The 14388-nt window shown below is 37.7% G+C and overlaps 2 protein-coding genes across 4 annotated transcripts; one reads left to right on the top strand and one right to left on the bottom strand.

Moving 5' to 3' along the window:
• Positions 1 to 1423: 1423 nt before the first annotated feature.
• Positions 1424 to 8422, top strand: LOC103384650 (interleukin-17 receptor D; the record flags this gene model as incomplete). The annotated part of the gene is made up of 11 exons (XM_025059116.1): positions 1424 to 1601; positions 2114 to 2272; positions 2510 to 2628; positions 2981 to 3104; positions 3487 to 3525; positions 3618 to 3763; positions 3839 to 3913; positions 4809 to 4875; positions 5633 to 5791; positions 5870 to 6042; positions 6666 to 8422. Coding segments are annotated over 11 exons (1773 nt in total), but the record flags the coding sequence as incomplete, so codon positions are not given.
• A 3187-nt stretch (positions 8423 to 11609) lies between these two features.
• On the bottom strand, positions 11610 to 14260 carry LOC103384635 (PTB domain-containing engulfment adapter protein 1). Of its 3 annotated transcripts, none has more exons than XM_008318219.3 (7): positions 13834 to 14260; positions 13692 to 13758; positions 13326 to 13397; positions 13102 to 13200; positions 12851 to 12988; positions 11938 to 12042; positions 11610 to 11821 (listed from the first exon to the last, which is right to left on the bottom strand). In XM_008318219.3, the coding sequence occupies exons 2-7, from the start codon at positions 13737 to 13739 to the stop codon at positions 11759 to 11761; spliced, it is 525 nt and encodes a 174-aa protein (XP_008316441.1). In that variant the 5' UTR covers positions 13740 to 13758; positions 13834 to 14260; the 3' UTR covers positions 11610 to 11758. The 3 variants fall into 3 exon arrangements, with proteins under 3 accessions (XP_008316441.1, XP_024915309.1, XP_024915308.1); XM_025059541.1 differs by having other exon boundaries at positions 13858 to 14260; XM_025059540.1 differs by lacking the exon at positions 13834 to 14260 and having other exon boundaries at positions 13692 to 13833.
• Between the last annotated feature and the right edge of the window lie 128 nt (positions 14261 to 14388).

The following is a 14388-nucleotide window of genomic DNA, read 5'->3' as shown; positions in this document are numbered from 1 at the left end:
TTAAGGCATTTCGGGGACTTTTGATTTCTATGGATTTTTTCCAGGATAGTAAGACTATAGTCTTGCTTGTTTTTGGTGAGTGTACAGTATAACACCAGCAAGACAATAGTTATTTGTGATGATAGGACAAATGGGTTCAGTGGAGGGTTTTCTATGGGAGGACACAGTAGACAAGGGATGGAGTAAGATCAAGGCAGGTGATTCGTTACGGCAGGCATGCCCAAACTGTTCCTCAAAGGGCCATGTGGCTGCAGGTTTTTGTTCCAACCAACCCAAGAGCACATTGTTTGACCAATCAGCTGTCCGAAGACTGAGACCAGTTGATTAAACCTGTCTACTCAGGTGTTTTACTGCTTGGTTGGAACAAAAATCTGAAGCCACAGCGGCCCTTTGTGGAACAGTTTGGGCACCTCTGCGTTACGGTGACCCCTGAAAGTTCCAGCCGAAAGAAGACTGTATTTCTTGCTAACATTTTGCTACAATCTTTGCTAATGATTCATTAATTTGGTCATTTTGGGATGTCTTTGTTTTTGGTTAAATATGTCTGTATTTTCTACACTTTTACAAAACTTTTTATCCGGTGAATATTAAGCAGTTTTTCTGCTATTTACGAAAATTTACTATTTATTATTGGCAAATTCTTATTTGTTTCACTGGCCAACCTTGAGCACATTTCTTTGCTTTCTCATTCCTTTATCTAATTTCTTATTATTTTTTTGCTTATATTGAATGTGAAAGAAGATATTTACTACGTGTGTGTGTGTGTGCGTTGTAACACAGCAGTTCCACACATTCTGTTTCTCTGCAATTTCTCTTGAACCTTTTCATCTCGGTGTTAATATAAAAAAACTTCCTGTCATGCTGGTGTCATAATCAACTTTACCGGTATGAGTGTGTTTGCTGTCAGCATTGTATGTAAATAAGAGCATGAGTCAATGTGTGACACGTATCAGACGCACCATTAAGTTCTCTCATGGTGTTTGCGTGCCAATAAGTAGTTACTACCACTGTTACCTCACCTGACAGTTTAAATATGACTTCAGAGCACACAGTGTGTACACTGGTTTGGTGTTTTGTGAGGACCTATCAATGACACGATGCATTTTCTGAACCTAACGATCCTAATCACCAACCTTCCCTGTCCCAAAATAAAAACCTTTCACGTCTTTTACTTCAAAATACATATGTCGCTCATTGAGAACCTGTAAAAATCCCCTTTAAGAATAACTAGCCCCGCACATTGGAGGAGTTTGACAACAAACCTGCTCATACAAGCAAAAGGAACAGAAAGGTGAAAGAGCAAAAATGTCATCAAACAGTCTGAACAGGCACATTCCAGGCGACCCACGTGGGGCCGTGACCCCAAGGTTGAAAAACACTGAACTCGTAAAAATAAATAATTAGTATAATAATAATAAAATAAAATAATAATAGAGAAAACCAGTTGTGTCTCTGCTCTGGACTTTCAAATGAAGCAACATGCAGACCTCTTAATGTTTTCTCCTTTACCCTCCAGGGAGGTCCAGGATGTGAATACTGCAGAGTCAGTGGAAGTGACATCAAGGAGGCTCTCGGTTTGAACTCCATCTCAACGTTTGGAGGTACGTCTGACGCTGTGGCGAGAAGTTGATGAAGATGAGCTTCAATTTGACAATAGGGTTTTTCAGAAGAATCTTGAACTTAGCCATATCTGGTAGCTTTGCTAAAAACAAGTCAGCTAAACCAGGCGTGGGCAAACTTTGCGGGCTACAACCGGTCCTAAAATTGAAGGTTTTTTGAGGGTTCGTGTGAATTAAGATAAATGACATGTAAAAGCCATGCAGAAAGGCTAAAATGCTTTTATCATTTTCTACGCCATGTACTGGTGAAACATGGGTATTGCGGGGAAAAGGCAGAAGTATAATGATATATATAAATAATTGATATAATTTGGAAAAGTTTGGCAGACCGGATTAAAAAGCTGAACGGGCCGCAACCGGCCCCTAAGCCTTAGTTTGCCCATGCCTGAACTAAACTATATGACAAAAATTATAGCTACAGTATAATCAGACAAAAACCAGGAAGGATTTTATGACTGAATATGAGAGTCTTTAACGTAGTATGTGTCTCTCAGGTTGTGTCCCATGGCCGTGTCTGGCCTTGGTGGGAAAAGAAGACCCTCACATCTGTCAACACTACGTCCAAGCCCCCACTGATGTGACAGTGGAGTTGGTGCAGGATTCAAACCCTACATCAGACTCTGTGGTGATCTCCTGGAAACCCAGTTACTATGGTGCCTACAGTCATGTTTGTTTGAGTGTGTGTGGGGGGGTGTATGGTTTTCTAGTAGTGGCTAAGACTTAGACCAGATTTAAGAAGCGAAACAGCCTCAAAAGATTTTTTTTTCAAGTGTGTCAAATAAAGTAGTGGCTTGTAGTCCGGGAATTACGGTAGATATTTGATCTGGGGTCAGGGCTAAGTGTTTGGGCTGCAAAGATGTTCCTGACACTCTGTTCTCTGTTCACTGAAGGCATCGCCTTCCTGCGAGGCTTTCAGGTGATTCTGCAGGCTCTGGGAGGATCCACTGTGGCCTGTCAGCTGTTGCTCTTCCACCGTAACCTCTCCCTCCCCGTGTCACATGCTGAAAGGGTAAGACTACAATAAGACTACTACAACTCGCTCCCTCATCTCTGCTGTGTTTAGTGGCCACAGAATTCACAACACATACTTTTTTTCCCACATTGCTGTTAAAGAAATTTGAGATATATGCTACAATTCTAGATTTAGTTTAGAACTGAGTCCAATAAAACACCTCGGTACGAACACCGAGACAACTCTCTAACTTGTGCAAACATGTGTAAAAGTAAACAAAAAACACTATTCCTGTTTTCCCTCGAGTCATTCATTTACTCCATGAGCCACACCTGAAAGATGAATGTATTAAAATATTTAGTTATACTAACCACAACAAAGGTCATGATCTTTGCCGCTGTCCCTGAAGGTGTACCGGTCGGATCCCTTCCATGGCCTCTCCCTGGATTCTCAGTACGCTGTGACTGTCATGGCTCTGCCTGTTCCTGAGGAGTGGGAGAAGTTCTATAAGAACAAGATCTTCTCCACACGCTGTAAGAACACACAGATAAACAAACAAAAAAAGAAAAAAAAAAGTATCAAATGGCCATAAATGTGACTAAATGAATAAATGTAAGTTTTAGTAAAGTAGGGGTTAGGGACCAAAAATGTCAGAAAGCAGTAAATAATTTAGTAGAAATAAAGAAGAGCCAAATGTTTTCATGTTATTTTGCAAAACTGATGACTTTTTTATGCCATAACTTAACTTTTGCAAGATTTTACTCATGATACGATGAAAAAAACGCTCAATTTTTTAGTTTACCCATTTTTCCTTATTTTTTATTATTTTATATTATCAGTATATTTGTTTATTTAACTTCTACATGCATTAAATAAATACAATTTTTGAACTAAAATCATTTTGTGGGTTTGCAGCCTGTGCAGAGAAGAACGGTCTTGAGGCGTGCAAAAAAGGTGAGAAAAAGTGCAAAGAAATTGCACATAAATATCCATTTAAAGTGCTGGTGTTAAGTCTTTGCCTCATTAACATCAGTTTTTTTTTTCAGACTGGTATCCTGAGCAGGTTAAGGTCCAGCATGATGGAATTGACATCTCTGTGACCTTTAACCTGGCTCCTGAAGAACTGGGCATATCGAGCTACTTCTCACTTTGTTACACAAGTGGAATGAAGACATACACGGACATCAAACCAGTAGGTGGCGTCAACTTTGTGGCATCAGTCTTTAATTAAACCAACTTGTATTAACCACACATTTATCTTCTGTAGAACTACAAGCAAAACAAGACTCACTGCACCTACCACCTCAAAGACCTGCAGGAGGAAACCAATTACACCTGTGAGGTAAAAAAAAGAGAGAGGGAGACTTTAATGGTGCATTCAAGCCAAGGAAGTAATCAGTTCACTTGTTTGTGTTTGTCCCGGCCAAACGTATTTATATCTACTGCATGTTCAGAAATTAATTTACATTTTGGATCATTTTACCTTTCATGGCTACTTATATTGATTTTTGGCAAAAACAAAGTGTTATTATTCTACTTTAACTCGGCCTGCGGAATTAACAAATTTTGCTGGATGATATATTGTCCCGCAAATTATTGCCGTTAAACAATATTATTGTCAATGTTATTCTGAGATCAACTTAATATTTAATATTGCTCAATATGATTCTCCATTTTACCTGAATGCACCTTGTTAAGAACACACTGAGAATATATATATATATATATATACACACACACACATACACTAGGGGTGTCTGATAATATCAGCTGACCGATATTATCGGCCCAATATAAGCTTAATTATGTAATATCTGTAAGAATTATGTTTTTCATTATATGTATGTATATATATATATACACATGTACAGTATATATGTATATATGTGTATGTGTGTATATATCTATATGTATATATGTATATCTATATGTATATATGTATGTGTATGTATATATGTATGTATATATGTATATATATATATACACACATATGTATATATATATCTATACATATATGTATAGATATATATACACATACATGTGTATATATAAATACATATTTATATATGTATAAAACGTGTTTTTAAGTAGTTGTTTGGTGGACTGGTTAACAGTCCTGGCTTACCCATCGCTCATCAGCGACTCCTGATGTTTGGCCCTGACCTCACCCTGCGACCCCAAAGAAATATTATGTGAAAAGAGGTGACTGAATCTCATTCCACACTCTTTTGTCACAGATCGCCGCAAATGAAGTGGATGCAGTCCGACGAACGTTCAATGTTTACGTGCCAAGAATCCATACAGGTACTGCTTTGATATAATTACTGAATTACACAGACGGGCTGTCATCATAGTTAGAATTACAAGCACAAGGCTGTTTGGTGTTTTTTCTCCTAAACTATTTTTTTCAAGCACTACATATTCTTTTGCACTTTGCTTTTATGTGTGACGAGAGATGAGGCGTTACGCGTGTGTGTGTGTGTGTGTACATATACATATAAAACTGCTGAGTTGCCTGTTGTGGACGATACACTTACTGTTTTGTGTAAATTCCGTGTATTAGCTGTATGTTTGCAGTGACTACAGATTATGACAAAGTGTTCCCTCCTGCAGCGATTAGATGACGACATTCATTTCACTCCATTAAGAGTGGACCTGAAGTTGCGCAAGTCCTGACATACAGCAGTGTACCGTGCATTTCTGACCTAGGCCTCCAGGGGTGTGCTGCCTGAACACGTCTCATTGGCATCGTTGTGTCTATAGAAAACATCGATACTTTGCAGAAATGTAGTTTAATTTTGTAGAGTTGTTGTATCGTAGATATGTAGCCATATTAACAGCAGGCCTGTCCTGTCGTATTTATGGCGTACGTTTTAAAGCACTTTAGGTTGAGACGGTGGACGCAGAGAAAATTTACTACACATGTACTGAACTGTGAGGTTACCCTTAGTTACCCTAAGTCCATCGAGTTATGTCGCGTCGTAGGAGCAGAATTCCGACGCGAGTTGAGATCCCGTGTATAATTTTAGTCTTCAAGTCACTCCATCTTCCTTCTCCTCAGACCCTGTAATCACTCCCCCTCCATCTTTGGCCCTGGTGCTCCCTGTGTGTCTGGCTGTGCTCTGTGTACTGCTCATCATGCTGGCTGCTCTCATCATCAGGAGGAGGAGGAGGAGGAGATCCAAGGAACCCAAGATGAAGAAGCATCACATTAATCCAGGTATAATGTTAAACCAAATGCTAATTTCTTTCATGACAACATTGTTTTTTCTAAAAATGTATATGTTTTTTGGTGCAGACATTTTAAAGCAGCATGAAGACTCCACAGGCCAGGAGGAGGTGGTGTTGTTACCTGGGAGGAGAGCGACTCCTCCTCGTCTTCTGCTCTGCTACAGTAGTCGTGACGGAGCAGCTCATGTCAAAGCAGTCCTGCAGTTAGGAGCCTTCATACAGCAGCACATGGCCACACAGGTATTCCAACACCTTCACAGGCACTGTCAACTCAAACACAGTAATAGTTTTAATAATCCAATTTTTTTAGCTCATTAGACAAATATCACTTTCTTTGTAGTGAATGTTTGAACTCTGCATTATGGCTTCACCTAGTAACCTAGTAACTTATAGATCGAGAAGATTACACCTCACATTCTGAAAAATATGAAATACTTTAAGCGTTATATTTTTTGGATAAATATATAGATTATGTTAAAGTTCAACTTCTTTCAGCCAGTTTTGGTTGTTCTATCTATTTCTCATAATTATTTTAAATTTTAAAATACTGCCTAATTTTGAATTACTTCATCTTCAGTTAGTTGGCCTTGGATACTTGGATCTGATAATCTGGATCAGTATCAGTCTAATATTGGTCAAAATATTAGGATCAAACAAATGCTCAACTAAACTTTGCGTAAACAGGGATGCTATTGTTTTAGCAATAGTATTAGCTTGATATTGGCATCAGCAGCATAAAAAGCTGTATCGCGCCGTCCCTACGTTGTATATTTTAGCTAACTTTATCTATGCTGGAATTCCTAAATTCAAATCCAAATTATGTTTCTTAATTTTTGGTTGATTCTTACCGTGCGGATTTTCAGGTGTGTCTGGACCTGTGGGATTCTCTGAGCGTGGCTGAAGAGGGCAGTGTGGTCTGGCACTGTCGACAGATCCGTGAAAGCGACTTCATTTTGGTCATCTGTTCCAAAGGACTCAACTACAGACACCAGAGTCCAGCATCAGGGAGCCAGGAGGAGGAGGAGGCCAAGATGTTTGGTACCTTCAGCTCTGACGCAGTTGTCCAACTCATCAGAGAGGAGGTCTGTCAAGCCAAAGCCAGAGGCCAGGATCTGTCCAAATACATGGCGGCCATTTTTGAGTATTCTGAAGAAACCGACATCCCCACTGAGCTAAGGCTGGTTCCTCACTACACGCTTACCAGTGACCTGCCGCTGCTCTTCTCCCACCTCCACAGTGTGGCGCTGCACCAGCCTGGAGGTTACCTGAAGATTGGCAACATGTCTGAAGAAGGTTTTTCCAAATTGCCAGCAGGAGCTGCTCTGCAAACTGCTATCCATGAGGCAGGGACGGCAACGAAAGGACAAAGACGACACTCTGTGGACGGAGTGGTTTGAAGACTTGTATCAGATATCTTAAGATGAATTTTGGGCTTACATTAGAATCAGATATTCTGTGGACATCCCGATTTATCAACAACTGCTTATGCCGCAAAGAAACTTGAAAACACAGTGGAAGGATAAATTGAGGGCGGAGCATTTCAGAGACGGTTCCAGAACGGTTCTACTGGATCAAGATAAAGACAGAGCAATTATTTAAAACCAACCTTTAAGACTTGTATTATTTGTTTTTTGACACAGTACTTTACTTTGGTTCTCCCATCCCAGAGCCACTTCACAACTGATGAAGCCTCTGGGATGAAATTCAAATGTCTTCATGAAACGTTAGGCAGTTAGGGAATGACCTGAATGACAGATCTTCACATACTAGTTGCTAACTTGTTTTTTTGGGATATCCTGTTGTTTCCTCTTTATAGTTGATCATTTTACCAATGTTTCTGGGCTGAGGTATGGCTATTTTTGCTTTTTCTGGACTAACTGGGTTTTTAATGGTATTATTTGTAAGTATATATATTAGTAAAGATTTTATCTTTATTAATAGCATTATTTGCATATATCAGGACAACCTAAATTGCTTTGTAACGCAAAATTTCACTTTGATCTTGGGTGGGTCTTTGAGCCACTTTTGCTATTAGACTGATTATAACACATTCTTAGCTTATTTGTAGTTACTCCTGTTTTACTACATATCAATGTTTTAGCCAAATTTCTCTTTTTTGCATATTTTTGGGTTACTGATGGTCATATATTTGGCAAATTGTACAGTAGCTATTTCTTCCTCACTCTAATTTCTGTTATTTTGGCTAACTTTTTTTAGCTCTGATTACACAAACACAGTATGGCTGGACAATGATTACAAATTTTAACCTTGTAATTAATCGCACTGTTTCGCAGTCTCCTTGATTTACAGACCATCAGCTCTGAAATGTCTTAACGTTTGTAAGTAATGGAAGGCTTTTTTATTAAATACTCTAGCTAAAAATCTTTGTTAATGGTCAGTAAAGCTAACAGTTATTTATGTTTGTTCTGGCTCATCATTTAGGCCAATCAAATGTAATATTAATGCCAAATTTGAAGACAAACATGAAGTGCAGTCAGTACATTAAGGCACATGTTTATTAACTTTCGATATGTAATTAATGCTATTTTAACATTTATGTATTTTTTGAAGAAATGTAATTGTTTTAAAATGAGATAATAAAAGTTTAATTTACTTTGCATAAAAGGGTCTAGTTTTGTTTGTTTGGTTTTTGTTCTGCTATCTGCATTTATCTCGAACTATCTGTTGTTCAAAACATTTTGTTATCCTTTTTCTAACTTCGACCTTTGCATCACTACTTTATTGCACCTGCCACTCAGGTCAGTTTTAGAAACTCACTGATGCCATCTAGTGGTAAATGTGCGGATACTCACATGATTAGATCAGGAGTAACTACCCTGAGGCAGTTGGCCGTCAGAGCGATTCCTTACACATCACAGTCCTCCGTGCCCTCCTCAGGCTAAAGTTGGGACCACACAGCGTTGAGCAACTTTTGCTGGATCTGCTGAAACAGATTAAGTTAAAGTCAAAAGGAGAAGAAAGTTGTTGCTGACTGAACGATAATTTTGGTCCATTTTAGAGCTTTTCCAATCATATAACTTCTGGCTAACTATCGGGTATTTCTGTTCTTCTAACTGTTCCCGAACTGTGTGGCAACCGTTGAACGTACATCATCGCATTATTTTAAATTTTAGCCAAAATTCTGCAGGATATTTTAGCACTAATGCTAAGCTAATTTAAGACTTCTTGTCCCTTTTTTCAGTGGTTGCCACAGCGAATCAACATTTTCCATCTCTCCTTGTTCTCTCCATCTGCCCGCCAAGCTGTTTTGTGTGGCCCGCAGGAGCTTAAAAAGCATTTAGTAAAGTTCATGTCGCAGAGTTTCTTAACCTAAATAATTAAAAGTTTTTATAATCAATCAAATAATAATCAATTGCAGAAACATGTATTAGTCTGTTATGGAGTAGTACATCTATACCAGCGGTGACCTATCTTTTTTGTTCCAAGTGCTGGTCAGCTAGTACCACCCGTTAGTACAGACCAGTAGTAAGGTACTGAGCATTACATTTTGAAAATAAAACATCTTTTATACTTTTATTCTGATAGTATCAGAGTTTGAATAACCTATTAATTAAAAATTAGATTATCTTTTGTCAGATTATCTTTATCTTTAAATGGATATGACTTTTTTTGAATGAAGTAAATTAGTAAAAATTAAGCACATTTTTTAACTGTGTCCCACTGCAGCCTGGTACCAAATTACCTAAGGACTGGTACTGGTCTGCGGACCGGGAGTTGGGGACCCCTGATTAATACAGTTTTCCATTCATAACTGGCCCTTCAGGGGGAGCTGTATTGCTGATGTGGCCCCCTGGTGGTAATGAGTTTGACACGCCTGGCCTAATGGAACTCTTCAACCTCGACCTGGATGACTGAGAATCTTAATATACAATTATTTTCTTTAATTGTCTTCAAAAACTAAAAACTCAGGTTTCATTTTCAAGGTTAAAAACAAAACTCTTCTCTGAGCGTCCTCCTTGATGGCCAGCCAGGTGTCATTCTGATGACTTTATTTATAACATTTGTCAACAACTGTTGTCACATCAATCATTTAGACTCAAATGGCACAGAACTAGTGTCACAAAAGAGTTCTCACCTTGGCAGTGTTGTCCATTGAGGCACTGATGAACATGGTGAGGTCTACAGACCTGGTGGTGTTGATGTGCCCCTTAGCTTCTTTCAGAACTTCTCTAGAATATTGACAAATAAACAACAACAAAAAAGTTCCTCATGATCACAAGCTCTACAAAATATGCTGTCTGTGATTCATTATTTCCTTCAGTATTTCATTTCTATAATACAGTGTGTAAACTATTTCTTTAGCAGTGATCAGGAAGCCGTGTACTATCTGCAGTCTCGTTTCTTTTAGGGTATTAATTTGTTTACGTTGCTCGTGTCGATTACCTACCGATCTGTTTTGGATCCCTCAGGTCGGACAGGTTCATGAAACACCGACAGCCCATCTGCTCGTCTGTGGAAAAGACGATGACGTTGCCGCTGAAATCGAACCTGCGTGTTCTGACGGCAGACATTAAAGAAGGGCAAAAATTAAACACTAAAATATAAAACACTTGACTGGAAATTTTCCAAAATACATTTAAACACTCATACAATAATATGTCTGCTGGAACCGCCGATATAATTAACTGTAATTTCAATATTTCACTACTTAACCAATTAAACTGTGCATATATTTCATATATTTATATTTATTTTATAAACTTGTTCACATAACATCCTGATAATTATACTATTTTTGCTTATATTTACATATCATAGGTATAATGTGGTATACTTTACTATACATACACATCCTACCAATTTAATTTAGAATAACAATAGTATAACAAAAATATAATATATAATAATTGAGAGTGCAGTCAATACAGAAAGAATTTGTAGATGTGTGCGGAAAGAGATAAAATAGATAATTGACGACATTACCAAAAAAGCAACAATGTTGTGGTATCAGTACAGTCAACTCAGCAGAAATGACATTTAACCCGAACGAAAAGCAGACTGTACAATTGAACAAATGAAATTACGTGTAATAACACAAAATTATTTTCAAAGTTTAATTCTTACCTTTCGGTTTTTCAAACATTGGTCTTTTCTGGACGAGCCATCCGCTGTTCATGGAGTGTCCACAGATGAAAACGCTGCACCGCAGCACACACGCAAACACACGCTAGCAAGTTAACCGGCCGCGAAAATAAGTTTATCGAGAAAATATAATAACGCTTTGTCCATAAAATGGCTAAACGTCACATAAAACCGCTTCATTATGTAGTTTAAAGGTTAAAAAGTTTGTTTGTGTCCAGTTGTCTTCCCCCTCGGGACATCCACACACACTCGACGACCAAATGTTTGTTTGAAAAGCAAGAGCGCACACTTCCGGTATAATTTAAAAGCTCTTGCTACACCTGCGGAAACCAGGAAGGGGAAATAAGGTACATTTAATTATTAATGTGAAAGAATTTGTAGATCTGTGTGTAAAAATAAATACAGATTATATTATATATAATATAAATTATAAATTCACATTATGTAATACTTAATATATTAAATAATGCAAATTCTATATATTGAATTTTTAATTTGCATGCAATTAACTCAGTGACATAAGAAACACAAATGAAATGTTTCAATATGATATCAAATTAATTTCTGATAAATTATATATTCAATATATCAAATTAATTTCTGATAAATTATAAAAAAACACAATAAATGAACTCCAGCTCTACTTTCCCTCACCCCCCCCCATTATGCCTCTCCTCTCCCTTAAGAAAACAAGCACCTTTTCAACTAGTTCATTTTATTAGACATTCAACGTTATAATTTTTCTTCAATACAATACTTTTTTATCACAAATGTCTGCAGTTATAATTGCACATAAATTTACTATTTGTTAAATATTATTTATTGGTCAAGTTATTGGACTTATTCTGGGTTATTACTCAGTTTGTCCTGCAAGTCTCCTCTTTAGTTCATCATTTTCTCTCTGCAGCATTTTATTCTGAAAAGTCAATACAATTGCCACTTTATTTTACATGAAACAATCGTTCATTATTTCATTCATTCATTTGTTGAAACTCAAATAAATTCCATTTATCAAAAAGTGAAGAAACCAACCTTATGTTTGAGAGCCTCAACGATCAGGTATCGCCCACCTTTGGTTCCCTCATCCTGATTTGACACTTTGAAGGCATCGCCAATCGCTGACACCACAACATGGGACTGAAAATGAAGTGTGCAGACAAAGGGTTAGCTTAGAATCAGCTACATTAGCAGGAATCAGATTCAGGAAATAATCAGTAAAAACATAATAAAACTACAATACCAAAACTATTTTGGATAACAAAACGCCTATTAGTTGCAAAAATGGTAGAGATAAAGATATTTTCAAGAAGATAACTAATAGATAATCAATAAACTGCCCACCTTTTGCCAAACAGGGGCTGAATGTTTGGCCAAAAACAAATGTATCCACAACAAAAAACATCAAATAAACACTCCAAATGGCAAAATGTGAACCAGACATTAGAAAAGCCTGAAGACTATCAAAAGTTGACACACTTTTATAGCAACAATGCTAAAAGCTAATCAAAAAAATTATAAAATGATAGCTTATATACCACAAAAACTACCTGAAAGGTGAACCACAAAAAGGTTGTTAGACCTAAAGAGAAAATTAAATAATTATTATAAATAAAGTGAAAAGTTAGATTAACAGCAAAACAGGAGCTAAAATATAACTAAAAAGTACTCAGTTAAATAATTATTATAAATAAAGTAAAAAGGAGCTAAAATATAACGGAAATGGAAAAAGAGCTAAAATATAACTAAAAAGTACTCAAGACTATAGCTATTTATGCTATAGCTATTTATGCTATTAATGCTTAGAATGAATATTGCAAATATAACTACCCTAGCCATATATACTGTGAGAAAGCTAACAACAAAAAAATGGTTCAAGTACGCTTAAAAACAGATTAAAATAGAATAAGAGGATTTCAATACTTTATAAGAATGTACAGGGACTCACAAACTTCTTGCTCTGGAACAGGTAACAATGGTAGGTGTCGGCTGCAGGATGTCTGGCCACGTAGCCGAAGATTTTGGGGGAAGATGGAAGGACGGCGCAGAAGGAGACGGTGAACAGAGGACTTTGGTACAACAGAAACTGAGGGCAGAAAGCACGTTGACAAGACGTCAGTGACCAGACAAGACCAAAGAGATATCATCCAGAATGAGAGAGAGAGCGAGAGAGAGAGAGAGAGTATAAAAAGCAGAGACCATGGTTTCATGTTCCAGGAGGTCAATTCCTTTCTGTGACAGGAAGAGATGGACTTTACTCTTCTTGGCCACCTTCTCTGAGGAGTATGGATCAGGTATCTGATGACGGTAGAAGGAAAGAAATGGGAATGTATGTACAGTGGTCCCTTCATTTCCCTTAATCATGATCATGCGTGTAGTTAATCAGACACACACGGATATATATGTATATGTAAAAGGGTGACCTGGAGGCTCTGAACAGCTTCTTCCAGGATCTCCACTCCAGTAGGACGGACCACTTCCACTCGCCCCAGAAACTGTACAGAGAAACACAGATCTCACATATCTGGATGTATTTTGATGCAACTTTCAAAACGATAAAAAGCTAGCAATCTTTTTACATTAGTCAGGTCAAGAGCAAGTTTGTATTTGTTCTAATTCTCTATATTGTTTATTAATATCCTGTGAGTTACAACAACAATAATGTCTGTTTTTCTCCATCTTAAAAAGTCTTTTCAAACTAAACATTTACACAAAGTCTTTGTCTGAGTTATTGCTGTTCAATTGAATAATGTGTAAAATAAAAAAAAGAAGTGAAAAATCGCGTGTACCTTTATTTTGAAAGAGATCTCGGGCTCGTCGTCTGAGGTGTCGCTCATCTCTGCTCACCTGGATCCACTAAAAAAAGTTTTGTAAAAAAGAGAGATTAAAGACATTTAACAAAATACAAGCGGATGTTAATTTCATTTTTACCTTCTATACAAATACGCAGCGTACAGTGGTGGGTGTAGACGTGAATGAAGGGAGTAAAGTCTGTTGGAGTTAATCAGTCACCATTTCCTTATTGCTGCTTATCAGAACATCAGGCTTACAGAAGAACTGTGGTACTCTGATATTTGTCCTGGGCGCATCTCTTACTCTCTGACGTACTCCGAAATAAGTGTTATAAAAAAGGCACCATCTCTTTTGTGATTCCCTAATGGTGGGAGCATCTGTTGGTCACGATGTCGGCAGATGACAGGAAGTGGAGCTGAAGTGAAATAAAGTGGACAAGTTACAATACAACCCCAGGGTTCACCTCCTGGGCAAGTTCGAATCCCGATTAGGGTGGTTGGTACCTTCCAGTGGACTCACCCCCCACAGGAAGGTTCAGGGGGGTTGGTACGGTGCAGTGTGATTTGGGTGGTGACTGCCGCCCCCGCGACCCGGTAACGGATAAGCGGATGAAAGTGGATTGATGGGAACTTACAATACACACAATTAAAAGGCAATAAAACTAAACACTTATGTTTTTAAAGAAAAGGGACA

This window comes from Cynoglossus semilaevis, chromosome 10, assembly GCF_000523025.1.
Source record: "Cynoglossus semilaevis isolate Cse_v1.0 chromosome 10, Cse_v1.0, whole genome shotgun sequence".
Lineage (NCBI taxonomy): Eukaryota > Metazoa > Chordata > Actinopteri > Pleuronectiformes > Cynoglossidae > Cynoglossus > Cynoglossus semilaevis.
Note: the sequence above shows the minus strand (reverse complement) of the source record. Positions and strands in the feature narration are given on the sequence as shown.